This window comes from Gallus gallus, chromosome 9 (assembly GCF_016699485.2).
Source record: "Gallus gallus isolate bGalGal1 chromosome 9, bGalGal1.mat.broiler.GRCg7b, whole genome shotgun sequence".
Lineage (NCBI taxonomy): Eukaryota > Metazoa > Chordata > Aves > Galliformes > Phasianidae > Gallus > Gallus gallus.
In genome coordinates this window covers 187,652-215,161 of record NC_052540.1, presented here as the reverse complement: position 1 = coordinate 215,161, position 27,510 = coordinate 187,652, and the positions used below count along the sequence as shown (strand labels likewise).

At 45.3% G+C, this 27,510-nt stretch overlaps 3 protein-coding genes across 22 annotated transcripts in view; 2 read left to right on the top strand and 1 right to left on the bottom strand.

Annotated features, from left to right (window-relative positions):
* PPP2R3A (protein phosphatase 2 regulatory subunit B''alpha) overlaps positions 1-8,950 on the bottom strand; it is a 54,858-nt gene extending 45,908 nt beyond the window's left edge. For 7 of the 8 annotated variants that reach the window (XR_005862325.2, XR_210825.5, XR_005862327.2 and 4 more), the window contains exon 1: positions 8,438-8,509. The gene's annotated coding sequence lies outside the window, so the exon portion shown is untranslated. Of the gene's footprint in view, positions 1-8,437; positions 8,510-8,765 lie in introns of those variants that run through there. The other variant, XM_040706001.2, reaches the window with a different exon arrangement.
* A 2,258-nt stretch (positions 8,951-11,208) lies between these two features.
* On the top strand, positions 11,209-19,918 carry DBR1 (debranching RNA lariats 1). Of its 2 annotated transcripts, none has more exons than NM_001031566.3 (8): positions 11,209-11,443; positions 11,512-11,636; positions 11,719-11,799; positions 12,603-12,688; positions 13,960-14,184; positions 15,017-15,097; positions 16,669-16,814; positions 17,335-19,918. In NM_001031566.3, the coding sequence occupies exons 1-8, from the start codon at positions 11,247-11,249 to the stop codon at positions 18,002-18,004; spliced, it is 1,611 nt and encodes a 536-aa protein (NP_001026737.1). In that variant the 5' UTR covers positions 11,209-11,246; the 3' UTR covers positions 18,005-19,918. The 2 variants fall into 2 exon arrangements, with proteins under 2 accessions (NP_001026737.1, XP_040561545.1); XM_040705611.2 differs by having other exon boundaries at positions 11,233-11,293; positions 17,335-19,898.
* Positions 19,919-22,869: 2,951 nt separating this feature from the next.
* Positions 22,870-27,510, top strand: part of ARMC8 (armadillo repeat containing 8) — a 60,488-nt gene continuing 55,847 nt past the window's right edge. For 5 of the 12 annotated variants that reach the window (XR_005862087.2, XM_040705500.2, XM_040705497.2 and 2 more), the window contains exons 1-2: positions 22,870-23,029; positions 25,181-25,257. Coding sequence is in view for 5 of the 12 variants with exons in the window: in XM_040705500.2 (XP_040561434.1) it covers positions 22,985-23,029; positions 25,181-25,257 (122 nt within the window). In the remaining 7 variants the exon portion in view is untranslated. Of the gene's footprint in view, positions 23,030-25,002; positions 25,070-25,180; positions 26,966-27,097; positions 27,190-27,288; positions 27,392-27,510 lie in introns of those variants that run through there. The other 7 variants (XM_046898349.1, XM_046898344.1, XM_046898347.1 and 4 more) reach the window with 5 other exon arrangements.

Sequence of the window (27,510 nt, the reverse complement as noted above, 5' to 3'; positions counted from 1 at the left end):
GTGCTTAAGCCCTAAGCTGCTGCTCAGCCATGCTGCAAGCAGTCAGCCCTTTAGAAGAAGGATGCCATCCAGCCATGCTCGCTGCATTCTCTAACCACTTCTCAATCAGGCTGTATTTCTCTGGTACTATCACAACCAGGAGTCAACGCAATCAAGACACAGACATGTCATGGCTGTCACAAGATGACCTCCTCCTTCATGCTCAGATGTCTTCAGCCCTTATACTGTTGTGTCAGGGAAAGATGTAAACAAAGAATGAATATTAAAAAACTAATAGCCCCTCTTCAACCAGCTTAGTATCTTCTCAGTGATTATCACTTGCTTTATTTTCACTGTCTGCAGAAACGTGCTAAGGTATCTCAAGGCACTGGAGCACTTGCCTCCAGCTACCCACAACCAAGACCAGTAGCTGCCTAGGCAGCACAAATGCATACAGGGTACAAATGACATTTCTCACTCCTCCACTGGCTTTACTTGACCAGGATTAGCGTGCGCTCAGCTCACAGCTTTATTTTAAAATGAACCACCAAACATGATCCAGCACGTAAGCCCAGTTAAGACAAAAATCTAAGGAAGTGTCTTCCTGTTACCAGATCTGGGAATCTGGTCTCAAATTGAGCTTGAATGGGCTTTTGTTGAGACTTTAGGCTGGTGACTCAAATCTACTATTTATGAACAGCAACAATGGAAAGACTGAGTGCATTAAGAAACATTCATATTTCCAACTTCTTGGCCTCCCATTTCATTCCAGTTGTGCCTCTAAACAGCCCCCAGTTCAGATATGCTGGAGATAGATTCAGTAATTAGGACCGCTGCCACAAAACCAACCCCAACCCTAAGGATACAGGGTTGGTTTCACAATATAAACTATGAATGAATAGGGCTTCTTGTGTGACTGCAGAATAATGCTTCATGTCTTTCCTATCTGCAAGAAGAAATGAATCACTTTCCAAAGGAAAAAATTATTGCAGATACTAATAATATAAAAGGTTACTCTACAACACACAAGAAATTCTATTCATGTAAAGATTATGCTCAAGTTAAGTAACTGAACAACAACAATCTGTAAACTAGGGTCCGTCAGCCAGTAACTTGGCTTACGTGCAAATGGAGTCTAGCAAGCTAGTAACAGGCCTCTGCTGCTTCTGAAAGCCTCACAGTAAGCAAAGCTTTTCCTTTATTTCAGGACTAACAACAACAACATTAGCAGTAACCCTAAGAGGAAACCAGCCCTTTCTGCATCCGCGCACAGCAAAGGTATCACTAGATAAGCGTGCTTGCTTCAAGCAGAAGAGATGGCAGGATAAGTTCTCCAGCTTGGCTACTTCTATAAAAATAACAGAGGAAAAAAAAATAAAAAGAAATAAATAATAGCTTTGCCTTTTGACAAGCCATCAACATGGTTTCAGAAGCACCATCCCACCTATGCGATCAGGTGCCAAGTCCTACCTCTTAGAGGAGCTGGTTGTGCCAAAAAAAGCAGCTTAACTACATCTTCTCATTTAGAAATGCTTGAATTTTGTTCACATTTTACTGAACAGAACTGATTGGGCAGCATATTATATTGATTATTGAAAACAACAGCTGGCAAATAAAGCAATGTTTTCTTGCAAGCACAAATTTCAGGCAGCCTTTGGTACTTCAGTAAATAACAGGAAAAAGTATTCACTTACTCATGTAAGTTCTACAATTCCAAAAGCCATTACAGAATGGTACTGGACTTTAGGAATTATCATTATGCTTCTTCCTATCTGGCTTAAATTGTAATATTGCCAACAGAGATTACAAAGCACACGTGCAAATGCAGACCCAGAGGATGGAGATCAGAACACAAGGGGTGACTCAGTTGTTTAAGAGTTGTTGTGCAGCATCAGGAGCTGATACAGAGCCACGCTCCACAAAAGCCAAAGAACTGCAGATCACACAGCAGCCGAAGCTCCAATGGCCCCATCCAGCGCTGCCAGTCAGCATGGCTTGGATGGCAACTGGTGATTTTATAAAGCATTCTACAGCCACTGGAAAAGTCTTAGAAAAATCTGGTATTAAAAATTGGATGTTCCACCTTCGATAGAACTGCTCATCTGCTGAATTGAGCAGAAATGCTACAATGAACCATCTGCATGTTATTTTGACCCCAACCACAAAGGACCCAATTTACAAATGGCTATCACAATCTAACTTCCAAAGCAAGCTGCACACAAAACTAAGATAATTTACCTTTTCTTCTCATACTGAAAAAGCCTAGGGGGAGAAAAAAAAAAAATCAATTCATTGGCTCCTTTGTTCTTTATTTCCTATTTTTTACAGCTTATAATACTTTGATGTCCTTAAAGGCAGCACATCTAATTAATCCAAGAGGACTTTTTTATGTTCATAGGACCTAGACTGCCCTAGACTGTGCTAACTCTGCAGTCCTCATCACCCACAGGAATCTGACACATGTGAAAACATTTCAACTACAGTAAAAAATTTACCTGTGAAATTATAGGATCAGAGGTGCACACACCACTTAAACTGGCAAGGTTTGAGAAACTGCAGCAGACTGCAACGGCTACAAGACCTGCCTCGTAACCCCTGTCAGGGGATCTGCTGCAGCCAAACAAACCTCTCTTTGAACCACAGCATATTCCTTATTACGTTCATTCTGAGTTCTTCAATACTTAGTAACATTCACTATAAAGGTCATAATTTCCGGTTTGAGTATGTTTAACACCAGGTTCCAGCAAAGAGGTGTCAGGTTTTCTTAAGATAATCTAGGAATATCTTTCAGGGAGAGGGATTTTCTCACCTGCAAATACAGGCATGTTATGATCAAACCACCTCTTAGCTTTCGCCAGGATTTACAGACAGTTTGGAACACAGATGTCTTCCAAGTCAACGCTGCAGCCCCTTCCTGAACTTCGTCAGCATTCTCACAAAGAAAATGAAGAAGACATGGGATTCAACTTATTCAAGTCAGCTACCTCAAAGTAAAGTGTATTTTTATGATGTAGGAAGTCAAACTGCACACAAGATCCAGGATAGATGAAAAATATGTCCAGAAATGAATTTCTAAACTGCCTTTCAAAAACACCGTCACTACGCAGTGCTTTCACCTTCCAAAACTCAGAGTATTTTTCAGCTCTCATTTTTCATTCTCAAATGTCAGCTCTCTCAAGCACCTGAGTTAATTCATATCTTCTCCTTCCTCTTTCAAAAGGAAACAACACTATTGTCGTTTATTGGGACCTACTCATGGAAAGTTCTAAACAAGACGGAGATATTCACATTGCCTCAGGAGAAAGAGCAGCAGATGGGCAACAAGAGTAATCCAAAGGGTTTGAAAAGCTTTTAAGCGATGAGCGACCAGGCATGATAAAGCATTTCAGACTGAAAGAAAAGACTTGGGAAGAATATGATAGTCTAGAAAATCATGAATGGCACAAAAAGGATGAATAGGGTCTTGACTGCTCAGTACAAGAACTAGATGTGATTGAGAGGTACTTCAGGAACCAGACTAAAAACAAGCACACGTGCACAGCAAACCTGCAAAGCTCCCATCAAAGTACATCACAGACACAGAAAGGTTCTGGGCAATCCAGGGGTTCTGTTATAATATTTCCTTTAATACCACCAAATAGCACAAGAACCTTCTGTAACTCATCATATTTTGTTTCTACCACTCTCATTTTGCAATTCTTAGCATATATTGCCACTTCATTATTCAGCCTCTGTTCCAGATCATTTGCAACTGTTGAGCAACACAAGCCTGAGAACAGATCTCAGCGGGCTTGTGCCTGTGATTACTCTTCTCTAGAAAATCCGACATTTCTTCCTACACTATAACCAGGTATTGGTTAACGAAAAACTTACCCTCCTGCATGGCAGCGTATTTCCTTCAAGAAGAGTTAATAAAAACTTCGTGAGACTCTCCAATAACTCAGAAACAGCAGAATACTTGCTTCTTTGTCTTTCATGCTTTTTTGCTGAATAGCTTCTAACCCCTAACTCCATCTGAAGTGAGACTTCTGCATTCTTGCCATGAACCACAAAGGTCCCAGCAATGGAAGGACTAATTGAGGCATACCTCCAAGCAGACACGACATTGAGGATCATCATCTGTGACAGGATGATAAATACTGCTTTACAGTCAGTAGAATTTGAAGAAGTCAATTTTCACAATCTACTTCAATAGCTTTATGCTTAAAAAACACCAAACGCTTAGTGAAATACAACATGCCCCTGTTTACAGCAGCATAAAACAAACTCAACACTCAAAAAGATTGGGGCTGGTATCAATAACAACAGCCTACACTGCTCTTTTAAAACAAGCTTGGCACTACTCCCTAAACTATTGTTCTGAGATAGCGATTTGCAGTTAGTGAGCACAGTGTTACTCAGTGCGATCCCTTCAGGTTAAGTCACAGTGTTATCTAACACTCTAGAGCTGCTATACTCTTCAGAAACATCAGCATGTAGGGTCTCTGAACACAGCTGTGTCAAAAAGATTGATAAGAACCAATGTAGGGGCCTTGATGAGCTTTTTAGTTACTGGTAGGGTGGGACAGCTACAATTATCAAGAAAAGTTTCGCCCTTCTCAGTTTTTCAGAAATACCTTTCTACAACTTTCCTTTTGCAGAGATTTGGAACCAAAACTGACCAGACAGGAATGTGTCCCACAAGACTGGTTTCCAGTTATACAGATGAGACAGTAGGAGGCTAAAAGCTCAGGCAATTTTTTTTTTTTTTTTTTTTTTTTTGCATAACAACCCAATAAATTTAAATAATTTGCTAACTAATTATCATTTCTCTGTCTGTTTAGAGCTATTAGTTAATCTTAGGTTATTTAGCATGCCCCAATATATTAAAAGACATGACAGAACTTAGCAAGCCACAGGTAAAAAAAAAAAAACCTGTAGGAAGACTAAGCCCCACTTAGCTTTGTTATGCTGACAGAAAATAAGGTGACCAACCAGAAGACACTGAAAGTGGAAAAGATTCAAAAGCACATAATTAGCAAGGCTCAGGGCAGAGGTCAGAAAGCTAGCTTGATTAAGTAATATGCCTGTTGGCTGTTTAAATCCTTATAAGGAAAAAATAACTTTGTATTAGCAGGAAGTATTTATTTTCCCTGGAAACAGTTAATTTAGTATCAACAATATCCAATGAATTGTCACAAATTAAAGTGATTTTATTGAAGTGTTAAGAAAACAAAGGAAGAGTAGTATCCAAGATGGCATTCCCTCAGTCCCTGCTCACAAGGTCAGCATTTACAGGTTTCACAAAACCATCTTGGAAACTGACAAGTTTCTCCCATAGCAGACAAGCCACCTGCCACTTATTACCTGCCAGCTAAAACAGATTTTTAATTCAGTAACTTAACAATATTTTCCTTCGTTACCCATCTATTCAGGGCTTATATACTTCTCACTGCTGCCTTCCCTGACTTCACGTCTCATCTGCACCACGCCACACTACTCACTTATTTCCTCAGGTGTTCAAGAGTTTTGGTAAAGTTCTTTGCCCATGATGAGAATCCATTTCTCCAGGGTAATCCCAGACCCCAACCTAGCACCACCTGCAGCACTGCACACCTTCAATAGGTCAGCAGTGAGAAGAGTGAAAACGCCAAGCTGGGAGCAACGCTCCCAGTCTGTGCTGCGTGCCCATCCTCTCCTCTGAGGCATAATCACAGGAGCAGAGAGCAAGCAGCCATTTCCACCAGTCATACCTTCCACAAGCCCATTCCTGCCAGCCTCCACTCATGCTCCCAAGACAGCAGCTGTTGAAATGTAACAAATCAGGCCAAAAGGTACAGCATGTCCCAGCATTCAAGAAGTCTGGCACTGCTACAGCTTTTACTGCTTATGACTCGGATAAGCCACACCAGAGGCACAGATCAGCATGATCAAAGCAAGAAGAAAATGAAGGAAGCTTAACTTTTCTATCCCTTCTCCTCCACCAAGGAAAACAAGGAGTGTTGTAGCCTGACATCCCTGCAGGACAGAGGCAGTCATTTCCCTTGTACCTTTACTAACCCAGGGCACTTTACAAAAGAAACAAGTTCTACCCATTTATCTCTGTGTATTTAAAAAGGAGCTGATTAAAATGATACACAGAAGAAAGGTAAACACTAAGAAGTGTAAAGAACCTCATTCTAACTTCAGTGAATAGCAATCAGTGCTCACATTCATGAATATGAATATCTATTAAAACGAACAATCATTTTTAATAAGCTTTCTTACGTCTGTGACCTCATATATTGCTCAGTATCTCCTATTCATACAGCGTTCTACAATCAGGATGATTAATTTCTCCATTAATATAGAATTTATAAATCCTAAAGTATTTATACTTCTTAAACATTAACTTATTTCCCCAACTTCTCATGAATTCATGACTATTCTCTTCATTTTACTCAGCAAGAATTGTGGCAAAAAAGAGAGTGCACTAGTTTGTAGTGCCTAGCTAGGGATGCCAAAGGACTGATTTTTCAAGGCACAGGATGCTAAAGAACATTTCATCCACCAAAACACAACAAACTGCTCCGTTGCACCTGCCCACACTGTTGTAGCCACAAATCACACACAGACCTAAGCACAAGGAAGAATACAGTAGTGTACTTGGTAGAAGAAGCTTGTCCTGTAATACATATGAATCCAGTTCTGCAGGACAGCACTTAAGTGCCTTAATTATGAATAAGAAAGTCTCCTTCATACCACAGTTTTACTTCTCTGTCCAGTTTCTGCCAGAATTGGAAAGCAAGTTCCAACCTCTAATTTAGTCTTCAAAAAGGTGCAGTTCTGTCTAACAGCTGAAAACCCAGTTATATAGGGAAAAAATAGCATGCAGTCATTTAGGATGGTATTGGAAAGCACTTATACAAAGGCAGTGAATTACAGCTGTAGGGAATCTCTGTAACTTTACCAAGATATTCCAAGTTCAGAATGACTGAAGTCACATCTGTGTAATCCAAGGGAGTGGGTGAGGAGGTTTGCAGGAAGGACAGAAAAAGGTCCTTAGAGGAAAAACATGGAAAAAACAACCTGCACCATGCAGCATCATATCTACACCTCTGTGGCTACTGATAGTGAACGTTAAGACCACAGGGCCCTGCTACAGCAATGTGAATCGTCTACTCCACCGTGCTCACCACCTGCACTGCAGGCTGCAGACAAAGAGGATGGAACATGTGTTGCCAGGGCAGCTCTCAGTACTCACATGTCTGTTGACTCTAACTTGAGGCACTCCAACCACTACCTTTAACGCTATACCTCTGTCCAAAGTGTGAGAGCAAGATGACATGTGACAGTAGTTGTAAAGGTGTAGGTAATGGAAATTGGCCACATGCCACCAGGGAACTTCAACTCTTCTCTGTTATCTTGTACACAGTCAATTGTTGCTTCAACTTCTTAGAATCCAACAGGCATTAAATAAATTATTCTACAAAACCAAGAATATCCTAACAGCACTGTCAATCTCCTCCCAGTTTTCATGAGAATAACCTCCCTCTACTCTAACTGGTGACAGCAGACCTACCAGACTCAAAAGATTCACAAAAAATAATCACGAGGAGAAGGCTATTTTAAGTAGATGTCTGTAAAGTTTATTTCTTGAAGCAGACATCAGTTTGCTTATACACAGCAAAGCCATGAGAACATCACCAATAAAACCCCCGGACTTGCAGGCAGCACTGCATGACAAACAGCATGGAGACCCCCGGCTGCTCTGCCATGATCTCCCCTTAGAACCGGCTGCCTTTACAGGGAGAGCGGGCACAGACAGCACATCCCCCCATGCTTCCTTCTTTAGTGTGAAGAACAGAGGTAATAAAATCAGCCCTGGACTTCACAATATTTACATAACGTGGGACCAGCACAGTGTGTGATGACCTTCAGAGACTTGCTCTGGTAGGAACACGTCCTTCAGTAAATTATTCCATTATTCAATCACAACTTTACAAGCTTATGCCCAGCTTAATCTCGGGTTTGTCTGCCAGGGAACCAGCGAGTCTTGCAGCCAAAGCCGCTCCCCTTCTTCCGCAGAAATGACTTTCTCTGATTTCATAGAAAACACTCAAGAAAAAAAAAATAGAAAAACTCCTCTTTTCGTAAGGGCCGAAGCGCAAGGCTCCGTCCCAGCTCCCCCGAGCCGACGTACAATGCTTTTCACAACTTAAACCCGCGCGAGGTGAGAAGCGTTTCCTCCCCCGCCTCGCTCAGGACGCGCTACCTGCGAACTCCGTCGAGCCCCGCTCCTCCCGGCCCGGCCCGGCCCGGCCACCCCCGCACGGCCCCGTCAGCTCCGGGACACCCCGCCCGGCGGCGGATCGCTTCCCCACAGACATCGCGCCCCGCGGCCCGCCCGGCACCTGCCCCCGCTGCCGGGCCCCGAGAGGAGCGACTGGCTGAGAGCGGGAGGCCCGGGCCGGCCCCGCTCCTCTCCCCCCGCACCTACCCGCCGGAACAGCGCCCCGTCCCATGCCGGCACCGCCGTTCCCGCCGCCGGGCGCGCACTGCTGCCCTGCCCTGCCCGGCCCGGCCGGCCCCTTCCGCGCAGCGGGGGGCCCCACCCCGGAGGCGCGGCGGCCCCGCAGGTCGAGGCCGGGCGGTAAGGAACAGGAGGCGGCGGAATGGCGCTGCCCGCGCTGAAGGGAGAGGAGAACGCCCCCCCACACACACACTCCGCGCGTGCACACACCGCCCCCTCGCTTCCCGCCCTCCGCCCCTCCTCAGTTGCGCCTCAGCGCTCTGCCCCGCGCCTCTCACGCACGCCGAGCCCCCACCGTCGGCTGTTGTTCCCTCGGCTGCTCTGGGTGGTTGCTCCGGGAGTCGGTTTCGGTCTGCTGTGGCTCGAGGCCGTCGGTGCCCTCGCACAAAACGGCGCGATGGGTGAAGGCACAAGTGAAGAGGGAGGAGAGCAAAAGCGCGGCCGTACCAGACAGCGCTGGGGCAGGAGGTGACCGAAGTCATTGCAACAGCCCTGCGGAGGAGCTTGGAGGCGTTTAGGTGATCTCATTATTTTTTTTCCCTCGGATGAGCTCTGAGCTGTAGGTGTGTTGCAGCAGTCCCATCCTTGTCCCACACACGTACCCACCCTGCTGCTTTGCGGCTCCCAGGCACCTCTCAGTGGAATGCTTTTGGCTGCTTCACACACCTTCCCACCACTTCTCCCTGTACCTCCTTCAGCCACACCATCCCTCCCCAGAAGTCAGTGACAGATGCTCCCTTTGATGTTCTCTTCACTTCAGTGCTTTCTAAATGTGTTTTAGTATCTTTGGAAGTGCTATGGAGGTCTTGACAGGGAGTTCTCCAGGAGTTCCCCCTCAGTGTTCTCAGACGTGAGGGGTGCAGCCCTGTGTCCCCTCAGCCCCTCGTCGTCCTTCCTCATCTCTCAGCAGGGAAGAGCTGTACATCTGTGGCTCTACATTGCTGCTGCCTGATCAGGAAAAAAAGAACTAAACACTCTGCTATCAGTGCAGGCAGGAAACAGCTGAAAAGACACATCAGGATGGGTATTAGGAAAAAAATATTTTCAGAAAGAGCAGTGAGGCACCGCACAGCTGCACAGGGAGGTGGGGCAGTCACCGTTCCTGGAGGAGTTCAGAGCTGTGGAGATGTGGCGCTGAGGGACATGGGAAGTGGGCATGGTGGGGTGGGCTGAGGTTGGACTTGGGGATCTTAGGGTCTTCTTCAACCTGAATGATTCTATGATTCTTTACCTCAAACCCAGCTACCACAGAGCTCAGTCTATTTCTTTGCGCTCTCCTCACAGCCTGTTCCCGTCACCAGCACAGGAGGTGTGTTCATATGGTCACTGAGGAGCAGAGGGCCAGGCACAGAAATGAGGGGCACACAGAGCACACTGAAGCACAGAGCTGATGACCGTAGAGCCTGACCTGTAACCCAACATGTTAATCATGTGGTGGAGGAGAGCTGCACTTCAGTCACACAGCTTTTGAAGTCTTGAAGGATGGAATATTACAGTAAGAAACTGAGCATTAACTCACCACTGCTCACCCTGTACGTAGTAGTGTGGCTGCCCTCTCTTTGTGATCCTGCTGCTGTGGAAACTTCAGAGCATTTTTACTCAACACCCGCAGTTCAGTTTGGCAAGTAAAGATGCATGATGGATGGTGTACAAATACAAAAACACCGCAACACAAAAGCATACAGACTCAGCTCAACACCAATTTACTGTCGATAAGTGGCACATGGGGATGAGAAACGAGCCATAGACAACAAACCCAGGAGCTGCAAAGACAGCATCAACTTGCCTTGCCTGACTGGGGACTGAGCTGGGTGGAGCAAGGCAGGAAAAGGCGAGGCTGTCTCAGGAAAGGAAAGACGAGGACCTGGCTGGCCAGGGAAGTGGAGCAAGGAGGAATCTCCTGGAAGCCTCAGGAGGACCCAGAGGATGGCACATCCCAGGTGAGGTGACACTTTGTGGGGCTCAGGACCTTGCTGTCCACTACCTGCAGCCTTCCAGCATATTTAGGATGCGGCAATGTGAGGGGCTGCTGTCCCCCAGAGGAGCTGCAAAGCCTTCCCAGAGAGCTGAGAGTCTCAGCAGTCACCAGAAGAGCTGAGCACGGCTATGGACAATTTGCTGTTTCTCTGAGGAATCTGGACTTGGACGAGAGCCCCACAGAACACACAGTAACCCAACACTGTGAAACTGTGGAACTCGTTAGAGAACACTCTTGTTTTCTTAGTAACCAAAGTGAGGCCACTGTATAATATTTGCTACTTCAGGGGAACAGGAATGTCTACTTGGTTTCCTGATTACAGGGTAAGCGGCAACGAGTTAATGCTTAACTGCATCGTTGCAATTTTTTTCAATCCCTCAAGACTGTTAAAATAAAAAGTGGAAAAAGTAAGGAGCGGTGTTATTACGTGACGCACAGATACCACCCGATGAGTCAATCCACCACCCCGCAAACGAGGAAACCACTGCTCTGCAAAACGACACCTGGCAGTCTGCACGGAAAACGAGGCAGCCGGCTGCTCGCCTCGCACCGGTGAAGGCACCGAGTTCCCCTGTCCTGCTTGGTGCAGAGTTACGAGAAACCAGCTAAACGCCCTCTGCTCAGCCGCCCGGGACCTCACATGGTTTTGCTGTATCGCGAAGAAAGCCGGCCCTTGCTGGCGGAGCTCCGCCCCCCGCACAGCCGCCCGCCCGTCTCGCGCCCGGGGCAGTGCGCAGGCGCCGCCAGGCGGTGACGCAGAAGGGGCGCGCGGCGCCTGCGCGGTGTCCCGGCGGCGGGATGAAGGTGGCGGTGGCGGGGTGCTGCCATGGCGCACTGGATAAGATGTACGAGACGCTGGAGCTGCTGCAGCGGCGGCACAATGTGCGGCCTGACCTGCTGCTCTGCTGCGGCGACTTCCAGGCCGTGCGCAACGAGGCGGACCTGCGCTGCATGGCTGTGCCCGCTAAGTACCGCCACATGCAGACGTTCTACCGGTGAGTGCCGCCGGCTCGGCCTGTCCGGCCCCGCCGCCCTGCCGCAGCGTGCCGTGTCTCCCCCGCAGGTACTACTCCGGCGAGAAGAAGGCCCCGGTGCTGACGGTGTTCATCGGTGGGAACCACGAGGCCTCTAACCACCTGCAGGAGCTGCCCTACGGCGGATGGGTGGCGCCCAACATCTACTACCTCGGTACGTGCTGCTCCTCCCCCCCCCCCCCCCCCCCCCGACGTCGTCCCCGTTCCCGGCCGTGACGCGCCGCTCCTCTCCGTAGGTTACGCGGGCGTGGTGCGGTTCCGCGGTGTGAGGATCGGCGGCATATCGGGCATCTTCAAGTCGCACGATTACCGGAAAGGTATGGTAGGAGTGGGGGGCAGGCCAAGTGGGGTTCGGTTCCTGTCAGCTTTATATGTTTGCGTCCAAGAGCTTGGGGCCAGAGATCGGCTCACAAATGACACCAGGGGTCAGCAGATGGGCAGCTCAGTCTATCACTACTAAACGTGTGGCAGAATGGATGTTCCCTTCTTGGCATGCTGCTCTAGAGGAGCTTTGGAGGTGGCTTTCAAGCCACCAAGAACAGAGTAGTTTTTTGGATCACTTAATTCTCTTTAATACTCATCGGTTTTAACTAAATTTATTGCTATTGAGCATACAATTTCTTTATCTGGATATTGCTTGTGGGAGATAATACTTGAGGTGATAACGCTAACTACTGAAAAAGTAATTTTGCAGTTTTTTCTCTGATGCCTTTTTCTTGTTTCCGTCTACTGTACATTCTGTGGCTGTGTTGGTGTGCATGCATGTGTAGACCTGATGGAACACAGTGCCCAGGGCACCAGTGGAATCACCATCCCTGCAGGTGGTCGAGAGACATGGAGATGTGGCACTGAGAGACATGGTTCAGTGGAGATGGGTCAATGGTTGGGCTTGATCTTAGAGGTCACTTCCAACCTTCATGATTCTGTGATATTAACTGGCTCAGGTAGACGCGTACATTGCGTGGCTGTGCTCAAATAGCTCTCTGTTACAAGTATGGCCTGTGGTGATGCAGTGTGACTTGTGAGTAAGGGATATGGGAAGTAATGAGGAGTGCTGCTGTACCTTACCTGAGAGGTACAAAATATCTGTTGGACAACTATTCTTTTTTCAATGTTCCAGGCCACTTTGAATGTCCACCATACAACCAGCAAACAATCAGAAGTGCTTACCACGTCAGGAACATCGAGGTCTTCAAACTTAAGCAGGTTGGTGAAAAGTCTATGGTGGTTTTTGTCATCTGTTTGTTTTCTAAAAACAACAACAAACAAACCAATGGTAAATGCTATTTGTTAATTTAAAAGTGAGATGTTACAGCTGTTTTGAACAGCATGCTACTAGATAATAAATCATATACACAAATCTAAACATACAACTTTAACAGGTCATTTCATGCTGCGTGCGACCCCACTGTTATTCCTGCTATCCTCCTTTACCAGGTTGTGTAGCAGTGCAAATTTGACCTCAGTCAGGCAGGAGCAGGAGATACTTTGTTAAATGAGCTGAAGCTCAGAAGGAACAAGTCCAGCTGTACTCCACTGTTCCAGTTTTGTTAGCTTTAGGAAGATGCATGCTACTTTGTCTAATGTCTGAGCTGGTTGATACAAGCTTTACTAATCAACATTAAACCAGCTGGCTGAGCTGATCTCAAATCACAGCTTTTGAAAGTGGTGTGGTTTTTTTTTTTTGGCTCCTACAGCTAGAAATGCAAGGGACGATTAGCTTTATTATTGATCCTACTTCCCCCCCCCCTTTATCACAAGGGCTACTCTGTGGCTAAGAATGCGATGTGAATACATGTATTTATTAAGCATCTTGTGAATGATTATTCAGGTAGCCATTGGGTGCTGAAGTGTTTGGAACATACAGAGATGCTAAAAATGGCACAAAGATTTGCTGTCCTTGTAAAGGGCTTCATGCACTTCTCCAGGTTTCTTATTAGTTGGCAGTAGGTTTAATATAGAAGTGTGTTCTGATACAGCTGATGGAAATACATTGAATGTTGAACCAAGATGTACTTACGACATTTGACTAGATTTATAAGGGGTGTTCCCTTTGAGGAGGAATATTATGCTTAGCCATTATCTCTTCTAAACAAAACTTAAAAAAATTAGTGAGAAAGACAGCTACTTTGATAGCACGTACTTACTCTGTAGATTTGGTTTTCAGTCTTTGCCTGAGTGCCTGGCGCTTACTGTAATGATCTCATCTGTTTTACAAGGTACTATATAAAACACAGTGGCTGGCCCAAGAAGGTGCAGTGTGACCCACTGAGACTAGAGAGCCCTGACAGCCTCAAGGGCACCTGAAAGATGTGCTCACTGTTACACTTAATCCCTTTGAAAAGGGAGCCAGGTGCTCATAGCTAACTGTATCCAATCTGAAGGAGATCATTTGCTATTACACATTGTCTTGTTATGTTTAATTTTAAAATTTTTCTTGTGTGTCTTCTATTTACACTGTATTTTTTGCTTGATAGTTAAAGCATCCAATGGACATATTTATGTCACATGATTGGCCACAGAGCATATATCACTATGGAAACAAGAAACAGCTGCTTAAAATGAAATCCTTCTTCCGTCAAGAAGTGGAGAGCAACACATTAGGAAGCCCTGCTGCTTCTGAGCTTCTGCAGCATCTGAAACCTAATTACTGGTTTTCAGCACATCTCCATGTTAAGTTTGCAGCTTTCATGCAACACGAGGTAAAGAGTAAAACCAAGAGTGTCTGTGTAATCTAGGCATGTCAGTGTTCTAAGGCGGGTAGTCATGTCCAGAAATGCATCTTCTTAACATGTATTTGCTTAGTTATTAATATTCAGCTCAAGTCCCAAAGCATTAAGTGGTCCTGAAATCACTAGCATATGTAAATTAGAGATGCTATAAATCAGAGGTGTTTACCATCTCATCTTCTTCAGGGGCAGCATGAAATAACTCAATCTACTGCACTTTAAACTTCTGAATTTGAATTTCACAGAAAAGTGCCCTTTTCCCCCATTCTCCTGGGGAAGGATAAAACTTCCAAACAGAGATAGAGAAGCAAATGAGAAGGTAGTGGTTAAGCTGAGATGGGAGGGTACCTGTAAGTTGGCTGGCTGCCAAAAAAACCCAAACAAACAGACTCTATAAACTGAAACTTATTATAATTGTGTTGTTACTGAAAGTGATGTGCTATTCTTATTTCCAATTCATTAACTGTAGAAATGGAACTCCAGGTCTTCTGGACTTGAGTCTGCTTGCAGTTGTGTTAAAGGTTTTCTTTTGGCATCAAAGCTAGATGTGCTCAGCTGCCTTGTTTGAGGGAGAGCTGTCATTCTTGCTTTAGCTTGATGTTATCAGTGTTCAAGTTTTTCTTAGACTTCTGCTGATGTCTGTCCTTCTCTTTATCCCTCCATTTCTTATAATCCTATGCTGCTTCTCTATTTCAGAAACTATTTTTGTGTGCAAAATGTGCCTTTAGATTTCTGTATATAACTTGTTTGGAATAGTCAAGTTTCATATAAATGTTAATGACTGATAACACTTTCTGTTTTCTAGACAAAATCCAAAGAAGAGCTACCAAAAGCAACCAAGTTTTTGGCTCTGGATAAATGTCTGCCTCACAGAGACTTTTTGCAGGTGATGACTGTGTGCTGTGGGCTTTCACTCTAAGTAGTTTAAGTATTTGTCTGGACTGCTAAGTGCTGTGCTCAGTTATAAGCAGAAGAATAGTTCTGATAAATGGAGGAACTGACAAGAAAGTAGGAATAGTGCATGGGTGGAATTGTCTTTGTAAATATTGTTCTTCTAAGTAGATCTGGTGTCCTGTCATGTGGGTGAGATGTTTGCTTTCTCCTACCGTTTCCTTCCACTTTAGAACAATTACTTTTCTTAATAGATCAGTAGCTCTACTTTAATCTGTATTGGATCTCCTGCTGTGCATTTCTGATAAAGGTCAGATTTAAAATGCGATCCTGTTTTGAGGCTCTTCTGCTGCTATCTTGAACTTGTTTGTGTCAGATAATGACTTCCTTCATATCTGGATTTATGACTTGATCCTGTTTGAATTCTTGAATTTTCATAAACTTGAAAAGTTGAGTGCTGTAATTTGTTTCCAGTGGATTCCATGTGGCTTCCTAGGAGCATGATTCTACTTCAGTTTGTTTGGTGCTAGGAAGGGCAATGGAAGGCTGTAGGAGTTTTTAATGGAAGTGTCAAACTTGTTTTCCAAATGTAAGATAATGTTCATGTTTGTAGCCTGTGTATGCTGCCTGCAGTGCCATCTGTAGAAATGGATGAATCTGAAGCACTTTTTTGTGAAAGGAGGGAGCTACTGAGAGCTTGTTCTTCAAATGCAGTCAAGTCTTAATTTTACTTCAAAGTAGCTCTTCTTTGTTGACTTAAAGTAAGATGATTCATTATCTGTCTTTAGGATGTAAGGTAGGATGTATTTGCCCTAGCTACTTTTGAAGATGGGGGAGAGTCTGAGGATGGTGAGCTTTTGCTGTGTGAAGGCACACTGGGCTGCTAGTTCTTGCTTAAAATCCCATAGTGAAACTGATCTACAGTAAGACTACTTCCAGCAGTGTGGTCATCCACCTGTGTTTGGCTGTTTTGAATTACATTAAGAAATAGAATTGCTTTATATATTTAAAATCAGAGCTGACTACTGCAGTTTGGCTAATCTGAGTTGTTTGATTTGGGTTGATGTCACTGAAAATGAAGTGATTTGGGCTTCAGTATGCTGTCTATTGGAAGTTTTTAAAAATAATTGATGTTAACCTCATTGCTGTGCTAAGAATATACATAGCAAAATAACCATTGCTATCAATTTTTGTCCGTGTTTCTTCTTAGAAGGCACAATTTAAATTCATGCCTTCTAAATTGTCTAACTGTCCAGTAGCTGGCAGCAGTGATGATTCCATGAGAGAGAGATGATTTTTAATTGCTCTATGGTTTAAAAAAAAATGAGAAATGTTAAGGAAGTGCCTCTTTATAATCATTGATTGTCCCTTCTTACCCCCTTATGGCAATGAGCTCCTAGGTATGGCTGACTTGAGAGGACTTGTTCGATTCACTTAGCATACTTCAAACTTGATTAAAACTCTGTACCATGGAAGTAGCACCTCAAACTTTAATCAGTTTCTGGTATCAAGAGAAATATCTAATCTCTTGGTTGGTTGGTTTGTTTGTTTGTTTCTTTTGAACAGATAATAGACATTGAGCATGATCCTACTGCAGGTGACTCACTGGAGTATGATGCTGAATGGATTGCAGTCCTCAAGGCCACCAACAGTCTGATTAATGTGACTCAGAGCTCATGGAGTGTGCCTGAAAATAATGGCCTCCACGCAAAGTAAGTAGCATGCAAAGTAGAAAGTAAAGCGTGACTTAAGGAGGCTGGAATTATATGTATTTTATTATTGTGTTTCTCTGTTCTTCTGCAGTCTTTAGGATTTTATAAATGCCTTGGAAAACAAAGGAGATGTTGACAAGCTGTGCTCTTAGAGCTTACAACTTCCTTACTACTCTACACAGGCATTTAATTTTGTTTGCAAACTTGGCACCATTTGCAGAGCTAAAAGTACATGGTGGCTGATTACTTTGTCAATTACTGTGCTACTGAAAATCAGGCTGGATTATGGGATGAGGAGGGTGGTGAATGCTCACTGGGTCAGCTGGCATAATACACAGATCCAGCTGAGGCAAGCAGAGTGTCAGTATTGCCCTAACGTAATATGCCTTCCAGGAAAAGTTTGAGAAACTGTCTGTGTAAGGTGAATTTGTTACCCATGTTTAAAAGTTTCTCTTTGCAACAGGAACAGAAAATAGCTTTTGATTAGCTGCAGTCTTTTTAACTTGATGTACTTATTTAGGTGGGATTACAGTGCAACGGAAGAGGCCATCAAGGAAGTGTTAGAAGAGCTGAATCATAACCTCAAAATTCCTTGTAACTTCACCTTGACAACTACTTGTTATGACCCCAGCAAGCCCCAAAAAAACATGGAACCAGTTCACACCATCAATCCGCAGACCACTGAGTTTTGTGCCCAGTTTGGTCTCACTGACATAAATGACAGAATCCAGCAGGTTAAGGAAGAGGGCTCAGTACGTGGAGAATATGAAGAGGAAGAAGAGGAAATGGACAGTAGTGGGTCAGCCGAGGAACCTAGTGAATATAATACTGATAACTCTGGGCTTTCGTCCATTAATCCAGATGAAATAATGCTGGATGATGAAGGTGGTGATGAAGATTTGAGCACATGTTCTGTGGATCCTTCCCCCGATCATCCTCCTGAGTTTTCTGCAAGTTTTTCTGACATCAGGATCATGCCAGATTCCATGGCGGTATCATCTGATGATGCTATGGACTCCACCAATGAGGAACTAGAGAAATCTGGTGTGAATAAGCAGGTGGAGGAGAAGAGCTTGAATGAGAGACCTTTAAAGCGTGTTGGTGGTAGTGAAAATGGGAACAGTGGCATTAAAATTAAGAGAAGGAATCAAGCCATCTATGCTGCAGAGGATGAAGATGAAGCAAAATAACACTATATGATATATAGTATATATGATGTATAAGTTCTTTCCCCACCTTTTTATGCAGTGGTGGTGAAACCTATGGTGAACTTCTCATGCTTTTAACTTTATTTGATCTTAATCATGCTACTTCCTTAAGCTGAAGAGGCACAGTGTACCTCTTGCAGGGAAGAATGTTTCACTAGATTAAACATTTAAGTCACAAGTGAAATTCTGTAACAAAGTACTTTGTCAAAGGGTTTAAGAGTCATGTATAATCAGTTGATTTTTTGCTTCAGTTCTTGGTTATTGGTTTTTACTCAGTATCCTGTGCTGTATTGCTATACAAGATTCACCATGCTTGTTTAACAAGAGCTCTTAAACTGTAAGTGAAATCAAAGTGAGGGGGCGTCTGAGTTCTGAGATTGAACTATTTGCTTTTATTGCTTTTTGTCTTGTTTTATACTGTTTGTTTTTTTTAAATACAAAGTAGTGTATGCAATAACTCCATGGACTAAATTTGAAAGCAGAATTCCCAGGATAACAAAACAGCAATAGAAGAGTGAGGACTTTTGTTTCTGGTGACACTTGTGCCATAGAAAAGCTTCATGGTCAAAAATAGGACTATGTGTATTGTCTAGTATTGGATTCTAACTCTTTTTCAGTAGAGAACCATGTCTCAATTGGTAGCATGAGTTTTATGAGGACCATGGAAGACTACATGTCTTCTTAAAAACTCATGCACTGTTTCTTAAAAGTTGAGAAACATACCTTAAAATTAAAATGCAACTATGTAGCTTCCTAAATGTGAACATCAGCACTGTCTCAATTCTTACTAATTAAGGTGTGTTATCATGTAATCTGATAGTAAGTTACTTGAGACAGCAATACCTACTGTTATCTTTAGTCTACATTTTTGCCTGCCACTCTCTTTGTTAGTATGTAAGTTGCCCAATTCTTAAAGCTTAGCTTGGAATTTTCCAAAATACCTTTATAAACCTGAGGGAGAGCAAGAGCTGCCAGGATATAGATCTTGGAAATTGAAGTTTTATTTCTACTCTCACTCTTCTGTATGCTCTGAATTACTAGCAAACAAATCACATTTTTATGGCCTCAAAGGCTGTAACAATAACAAAACTTAATGGATTCATTAGAATGATGTTTTTAAGTACTATAGACTGTAAAACTAGTGGGTCTAATGACATGTGGAAGTTCTACAGGTGTTCTGAAGCTCTGAGCTTTCAGAGTCAGAGGGATTTCCTCAGGTCTGTGCTGCCCTTGGAACCAGAGGTGCTTTTATTCCTCTAATGCCCAAGCTGTGTAAAAAAAGAAGAAAGCATTTTTACAGGAGAACTGGACAGGGAACCATGGGTGAAATGGGTTGGGAGTGTGGGTTGTAACGGGCAAACACTTCAACTTCTGTCTTTACCATCAGTTTCATGTTCTAAGATACATTTTGTTTCTCAGCAGTTTGTTATGAAAAAAAAACGCATATAAGTATTCATGAGCTAGTAAATGTCAATGCTTCCCACAGTTCTGATTAACAGCTTTATACTGGTGTACTGATACCATTAATGTCCTGCTTTTTTGTTTCTCTTCCCGCCAGAGGATGGTATCTTGTTCGCTGAGTTGTAGGACAGTATTAATGATGTGCCTGTCATAATATCCACTGAAGGGAACTGTGGTAAGATAGGATGAAGGATTGGGAGTGTTTAGAGTAAACCTCTGGTCATCTGAATTCACCATTAAAGTAACTAGGTTACAGAAAATAGTTGAGTATCCTTTGGGCTCCTGGATATGCAATGCAAAAATTTTAATGTCTATGTTTCCTCATGATCTGAAGATTATCATGGTAATAAAGTATTCCCCCTGGAGTATCATATGCTATTTTTAAGTATAAAATATAGTAAGAACTTGAAAAATCGCTCAAGGCAAATGTTACCTTTAATAGCCTGTTTTAGTCTGGCTTTCTGTTTTTTTTTTTTGTTGTTGTTGTTGTTGTTGTCACACGTGCCCTTTCTGCTTAATGAGTTTTGGTATTCTAGAAAGCAGAAGAATGCCAAGACAGAATACTAATTTCTCGATCTTTAGAGATTCAGAATCTCCCTAGAGGTGGAAAGCAGACATTGAACTCTTCAGAGAACTGCTTGGCAAGGTGACATGGGAGAAAGACCTGGAGGGAAGAGGGCCTTAAGAAAGCTTGTTGGTATTCAAGGACCATCTCCTCCAAGTCCAGAAGCAATGTACCCTGGGAAGAAAGAAGGCAGTCAAAAATGCATGGAGGCCTCAGTGGATCAACAAGGATGCTTCTGGACTTGAGCTCAAAAAGAAAGTGTGTAGGGAGTGGAAGCAGGAACGTTTTATCTGGGAGGACTACAAAGAAGTTGTATCAGGTTAGGAAAGTCAAAACCTAAACAGAATTAAATCTAGCCAGGGACATCAAGGGTATCAAGAAATTCTACAGGTGTATCAGTCAGGAAAGGTGTGAGCCTTCTCTGGCAGGAAACTGAAGACCTGGTCATGAGGCGTACAGAGAAGGCTGAGGTGCTCAATGACTTCTTTGCCTCAGTCTTTACGGGCAAGGACTCTAACTACACTGCCCAAGTCGCAGAAAGCAATAGTAAGAACTTGAAGGTAGACCTGCCTGCTCTAAGTGAATATCAGGTTTGAGACCATCTAAAGAACCTGAAGGTGCAGAAGTCCATGGGACTTGATGAGATCTCTCCACAGGTTCTGAGGGAACTGGTGGATGGAGTTGCCAGGCTGCTATCCATCGTATTTGAAAAATCATGGCAGTCCAGTGAAGTTCCCACTGGCTGGAAGAGGGGAAACAACCCCCATTTTCAAGAAGGGAAAAGAAAATGATCCAGGGAGCTACAGGCCAGTCAGTGTCACCTCTGTCTGGCAAGATCATGGAACAGATCCTCCTGAAGATACTACTAGGGCACATGGAAAATAAAGACAGTGTGATTGGTGGTAACCAACATGGCTTTGCCAAGGGCAAGTCATGCATGACAAACTTGGTGGCCTTTCATGATGAAGTTGCATCATCAGTGTATAAACGAAGAGTAACTGATGTAATCTAACTGGATTTGGACAGTGTCAAATGCTTTGCACTGCATGAAATCCTGGTTGCCAAATTGAAGAAAAATTGATTTGATGGATGGACCGCTTGTTGAATAAGGAATTGGCTGGTTGGCTGCACTCAGAGAGTTGCAGTCAATGGCTCAAAGGCCAAGTGGAGACACATGACAAGTGGTGTTCCTCAGAGATGAGTGTTGGTACTGGGGCTATTTAACATCTTTGTAGGCCACATGGACAGTAGGATTGAGCACACCCTCAGCAAGTTTGCAGATGACACCAAGGTGAGCGGTGCAGTTGAAACCATCTATAGGGAAGGGATGCCATCCAGAAGGACCTGGACAGGCTTGAGAGGTGGGCCCATGCCAACGTCGTGAAGTTCAACAAGGCCAAGTACAAGGTCCTGCACTTGGGTCAGGGCAATCCCAAGCACAGATACAGGTTGGGCAGAAAATGGCTTGAGAGCAGCCATTTCACTTGAGAAGTACTAGGTAGTTTTAGTTGATGAAAGATACAACATGAGCCAGCAATGCATGCTTGCAGCTCAGAAGGGCAATTGTATCCCGGGCTGCTTCAAAAGAAGCATGACCAGCAGGTTAAGGGAGGTGATTCTGCCCCTCTACTCTGCTCTTGTGAGACCCCACCTGGAGTACTGCATCCAGTTCTGAAGCCCCCCAATATGAGAGGGATGTGGAGCTGTTGGAGCAGGTCCAGAAATGTGCCATGAAGATGATCATAGGGGAGGTACTTCAGCCCTCTAAGGACAGACAGAGACCTGGGGCTCTTCAGCCTAGAGAAGGCTCCAAGAACACCTTACAGCAGCCTTCCAGGACCCAAAGGGGCCTCCAGGAAAGCTCAGAAGCCCTTTTTATAAGGGCAGGTAGTGACAGGATAAGGAGAAATGGCTTTAAACTGGAAGAGGGTCAATTTAGACTAGATAATTAGGAAGGAATTCTTTCCTGTGGGAATGGTGAGACATGGAACAGGTTGCCCCGTGAGGCTGTGGATGTCCCCTCCCTGGGAGCACTGCAGGCCAGGCTGGATGGGGCTGTGAGGTGTTCCTGCCTATAGCAGGGGGTTGGAATGAGGTGGTCTTAAAGGCCCCTTCCTACCCAAACCATTCTGTTTATATATATGTATATATTAATGAAGTACATAAGCATCCACTGAGCAGATGTGGATGTAATTAATACATATGTATTTTTTCTAGCACGACCCACAGCAGCTCTATGCAGTCACTGTACCCTGCCCCGCAGCTATCTGCATTCTCTGCGCTTCGGAGCGCCCGTCCGCACCGCGCGGCTCCTCCTCCGCCACAGCCTCGTACGTGTGGCTGGCATTTAGCTGTCAGTTTGATGACTGAAGTCCAAGTACTCCACGAAAGTATGTAAAACCCTGAGAAAAACTAACACGGCTCAGTCAGTTCCTAAGACGCAGAGTCCTTTCAAGGAAGTGTTAGGGAAAACACCCTGAGAGCAACCCCCTCGGGAAGGAATCCCCCCTCCTCCTGCTTCAGCCCCAGCAACGGACGGGGGAAAAGAGCACAGCACGCCCGATGTTAGGCGCGCTCCAAGGTTCTCCACACAGGATTAAGGCGCGGGACGCGGACCGTCAGCGCACCCACAGGCCCTCCTGTTCCCACCGCCCTCGCTCGGCCACTGGCCGCGTGCGCATGCGCCTCGGCTATAGCGCATGAGCCGCGACGGCGGGCCGGCGGCAGGCAGCGGAGTTTCGGCATCGGCCGATTCGCCGCCCGCGAGGCTGCGGCGCTCCGCCCACCCGCGCATCCCTCCCCCCCCCCCCCCCCCGCCTCAGCCCGCTCAGCGGCGCAGCGCCTCGCGATGAGGCCGTGCCCAGCGGCGGCGGTAGCAGTGGCGCGCGCGTGAGGGCGCCGCCGGCGGAGCTGTTGGTGCTGCTGCGTCCGCCAAGATGGCGTGCGTGCTGGAGGCGCCGCTCCGCATGAGCGTTCTCTCGGTGAGTGCCGCGCTCCCTCGGGGCAGCCAGCGGCGGCCTTCGGAGCCGGGGCGGGGAGGCGGCCGCCCGCCCCGGGGCCGGGCCTGACCTTGGGCTGCGCGGGCAGCGGAGAGGGCCCGGCACCTGCCCCGGCGCTTTGTGCGGCGTCGGGGGGGGGCGCGGGCCGGGGCCGGGCCGCGGCATGAGGCGGGCGTCGGTTGGGCGGCCGCTCCCCCGCTTGCCCCCGTCCCGACAACTTCTCCCCGCAGGGGCTTCTCGCAGCGCCGCCCTCCTCTGCGTTGGCGGCGCGGTACCTCACGAGGTGCTCCGGCGTATTCTCTCCCTCCCTCCCCCCCCCCTCGCCCCGCTCACGCGCCTCGCGCTGCCGCTGCTCCCCGCCGCGCTGCGGGTCCCGCCGAACTCCTCCGGCGGTACCGCGCGGCGGCTCTCGGCGGTCTCCGGCCAACCCCGCCTGGCCCCTGCCCGCCCCCACGCGGCGGGGCTGCCCGCGCCCGGCGCCGCTCCCCGGGCCCTGCCGGGAGGGGGCGGGCAGGGCGCTGTCGCTGCAGAACGGCGCTGACAGCCGCCGCGCGTTCCCCTCCTTGCGGGGAGCGCTGCGGGTCGGCGCCCTCCCTCCCAGGCGTGCGGGGTACGGTGGGGCGCTGCCGGTGGTGTTTCTCCGGCGTAGGGTTTGTTACTAAGCGAGAACCCTGTGGAACTGACGGTGTTGGGAAATTGTTCTTTTTTTGGGTCCCGCCTAGAGAACTTGGTGGCCTGGGTATGAACTGCTCGTTGCAGCCCCAGGTTATAAGTGATGTCCCCCCAGCTGATAAGCCAGGATGTTTTAGAAAGGGAAGGCAGAGGGATCTCCAAAATCCAGAATGCCTCTATGTTTATGGAGCAGGCAGATGGAAGTCCCCTGTTGTCCTCAAAAATATTGTCTTCGCTACATGGGCGATCGTAGAATATCCCAGATTGGAAAGAACCTGTTAGGGTCATCAAGTCCAACTCCTGGCTCTATACAGCACCGCCCAAAAATCAGACCATAAATAGGAATGACTTACCTGTAGGACTTATGTAGCATAATTTAACAGTAATCTTGCAGGCTGAGGGGTCCTGCTGCCTCCACGCTCTCCTTTCAGACTTCTGTGAGACCCCAGCACACTGCTGGCACTTCTGCTGTCTCCAGGAAAAGAGGCACAGATTTAGCCAAGAGTGGATCCTTGTGAAGCAGTGCGGAGTTTGAAATTCCTTTATAGCTTCTTTCATGGAAAACTGCTAAGGAAAAAATGGGAAGAGTATAATAAAATGTAGAGTTGGCAAAAAAGAAAAAAAAAAAAGTGAGATAATGGAAATACCTTCTGTCACGTGATTGTGAGAACCCAGAGGGAAAATTACCTTCCCCTTTCCCACTCATGTTTTTTGGAATGCTCTCCATCTCCAACTTTGGATCTTCTCAAAGAATATAAGTCATTGGTGCACAAGTGTTTGGCTTGCAAGCATGGTCCTCTTGCTGAGATGAGAGCTCACTTTGTCTTATACGGTAGGGATGGGAATGTCATGGAGAACATCGTGCTGTTGCCCCACTGAGGTTGTGTGGGACAGCAGTGGGTCTGTCAGGTGACTGTCATTTCAGTGTGTAAAAATGATAAGGCAACCTACAGCAAAATGTCCTAATGTGAGCTTCCTTCTTTTCCAGAGCTTGTTTGTCAGCATGGTTCTTGAGCAACAGTAACAGCTCTTATCAAGTGTTTCTTGAAGGAATTCATGTTTTTTTTTTTTTTTTTTATGTGTAGTAATTGAACACAATAAAATGGGAATTGAAGGTAATGCTGATATCTGAGATAGACCCCTTTTGTGTGTCCTGTTTGTAACCATACAAGCACCTCGCAGCTCTCCGTTAACTTGCTTTGACTTGTCATGTGCTGCTACCCACGTTAAATACATCTTCTTCTTTAAATCACACTTAAACATGGCGTTAATTCTTTGTGCAGATGTTGCCCAGCAGTAACATACTGCACATTTGAATATGATCCTGTGGTTTTGCTGCTATCTTGCCTGGTAGGTTTTGACAAGCAACAGACTTGCTGTTGCTTTAGTTATTCCTGTTTAACAGTCATTATATGAATTGATCAAAACTATTCAAAAAAATCCATCTTTTTTCCTCTGCAGGAGGTAACAGCCAGCAGCCGCCACTATGTCGACAGATTGTTTGACCTGGATCCCCAGAAAGTCCTGCAAGGTGTCATGTAAGTTATCTGGAAGGCTTTGGAGCTGTTGGTTGAGTATAAGTTGGGTTAGCTGCAGTCCTGCTAGGACTGTTGGTCAGGGGGAAGAAGCTTGATCTCTTTTGAGAAATCTTGTTAGAGATTTTAATACAAACATGATGGTACCAGTTTAACACCCTGTTACTTTGTGGTGTGTATAGCCAGCCTCCCAGTTGGCAGCAATGAGGCTAAATGTTCAGCAAACATTCAAAAAAAGGTTTTAATCCATTTCTTCCTTTTGGCTGCCTCCTGATTCTCTTACAAATCTACTTTCCTCTTGCTCTCTTCTTGTCCTCTGCCAAATCATCACACCTGCCTCTTCTGTTTTCCCCTGCTGCTGTGCCTGAGTGTTGATTTTTTTCTGATGCATGGCTTCTGTCCAAATGAAAGGAATTGCAAGTAGAAAATACCTCCATAGAAATAAATTGTGATGCAAATTATATTTCAGTATTTCTATCGCATGCCAATGATAGTGGGAATGATGGAAAGATTAAGTAGAAGTTTTGCCCTGCTGAATAGTAAAAGCTAATGCAAAGGTCTGTTTCCTTGCTGTCTTTGGGCAATGTGCTTTCCATTGTAATCACACAGCGGGTCACTTCCCATGTCTGACTTTGGTGACATCGGGCCTTCTCTGCAGCTTGCTGGCTGTGGCTCACTGGCTGAACACCAGAACCAAGTGGATCAAAAAGCCAAGACTGCTGGTTGTATCGTTTTGGACAATCTGAGGTGTTTCCAGTAGTAGATTAAAAACAAAACAAGAAACAAGAAAAAGTATTCAGGAAGGTGTCCTGTGGATAGGGTGGACAACTTATCAGCATTAGTATTCCTCCGAAATGCATGAGAACCAAAGCAGGTGTTTATATAAATGTCTTGGGAACTTTATTTGTTGAAATGCCCTCTTACCTGTATGAAAACTTCTGGTATGCTAGTGTACATATTCTCAGGTTCTCAGCTATCCCCCGTAGAAGAGTCTGGCATTTCTTCTACCCCTTGTTCTTGTTCCTTTGCTCAGAAAGCTGGGTTGGGTCGTCTCAGAGGTAGGATGTTTCCATATGCCTGTGTGGGCTGGCTGAACCTTCTTGGAGGTGTTTGGAGCATTGAGTGGTGCACCCTGCCTGCTCTGCTCTTTTCTATTAACTGGAAGCCACAAGCATTGGGATCCCTTCCCCTCTCTTTTGAGGTGTTATTTTCATCTTTTGCAGCGATTGCCCAGAACCAAAAAGTCTTGGGCAATCTCTTTGTCTTAGCTAGCATTTTAAATTCTTTGTGTTGTCTATGCATGACAGTGAATTTTATGCTGAGCTGCCTTTTAGTTTTTCTGCAATCTGGAACAAAATTAATTGATCAGGGTAACTATCTTGATGGGCTTCTCCAGTTAGTTTATAGTCTGTCCATTTAAAGACAGTGAAATACCAGTGTATTTCACAATAGCTTGCTTTTATGGATGCCAGTTTGGTGTCTAGTTTCCAGTATAAAGATGTTATGCTGCCTTGTGTCGTGAAGTTCTCTAAGCTTGCATCTGGTCTTTGATCACACAGCTTTTTAAGCTATCCCTTCTTCTTCAGTACCTGGATGTGTTTGTTGTGATATGTTCTTTGCCTTTTGGTACTGTGAAGACCACCAACCAGTGTCCTTGAGGCTGAGCTTTGTACGGGAGCCATTTCTTCTCAAGCAGATGCTCTGAAAAATGGTGAGATTGTAAGCAGTGACTGTAAGGAGAGGTTGAAAGATCTGTCCTTTTAAGAATTGCTCAGTGTTGTAGTGGTTCAAATAACTGCTTAGACACTGCAGAGGAATTTACACCAAAGTTATCTTCCCTTAGACCTTTTAAAGCTACACATCTGACAGGACAAGTGCTTCTGAAGAGTGCAGAGGAAAAAAAGGTGGAAAAAAATCACAGGGCAGATCTGGTTGGTAAGCTAAATTTGTTACTCTGATTAAAAATCTGCTTCTGAGAGTACATCTTTCTTGATGTTAAACAAATCCTTTGTGATGGGTTTATTTTCCAATTAGTGGATGGGTGTGATGCAGTCCAATTGAAGATATAAGGAAGCCTCAGTCCAAGATTCTTTTTGGGCAGAAAAATACAGCTTTGTCCTTCTTCCTTTGCCTTGAGGTATGAAAAATGTATGAAAAATATCTGAAAACGTGTCCAAGTTGGAATTAACAGATATGGGGGGTGAGGTGGGGTGGAAAAGGGTGTTGTGGTGGAAGAGATGTGTTTCAGAAGCTCTA

Coding starts and splice junctions, on each gene's coding strand:
- DBR1 (NM_001031566.3), top strand. CDS start 11,247: ATGAAGGTGGCGGTGGCGGGGTGCTGCCATGGCGCACTGGATAAGATG. Junction 11,637..11,718: donor GCCCAACATCTACTACCTCG/GTACGTGCTGCT, acceptor TCCTCTCCGTAG/GTTACGCGGGCGTGGTGCGG. Junction 15,098..16,668: donor CTCACAGAGACTTTTTGCAG/GTGATGACTGTG, acceptor TCTTTTGAACAG/ATAATAGACATTGAGCATGA.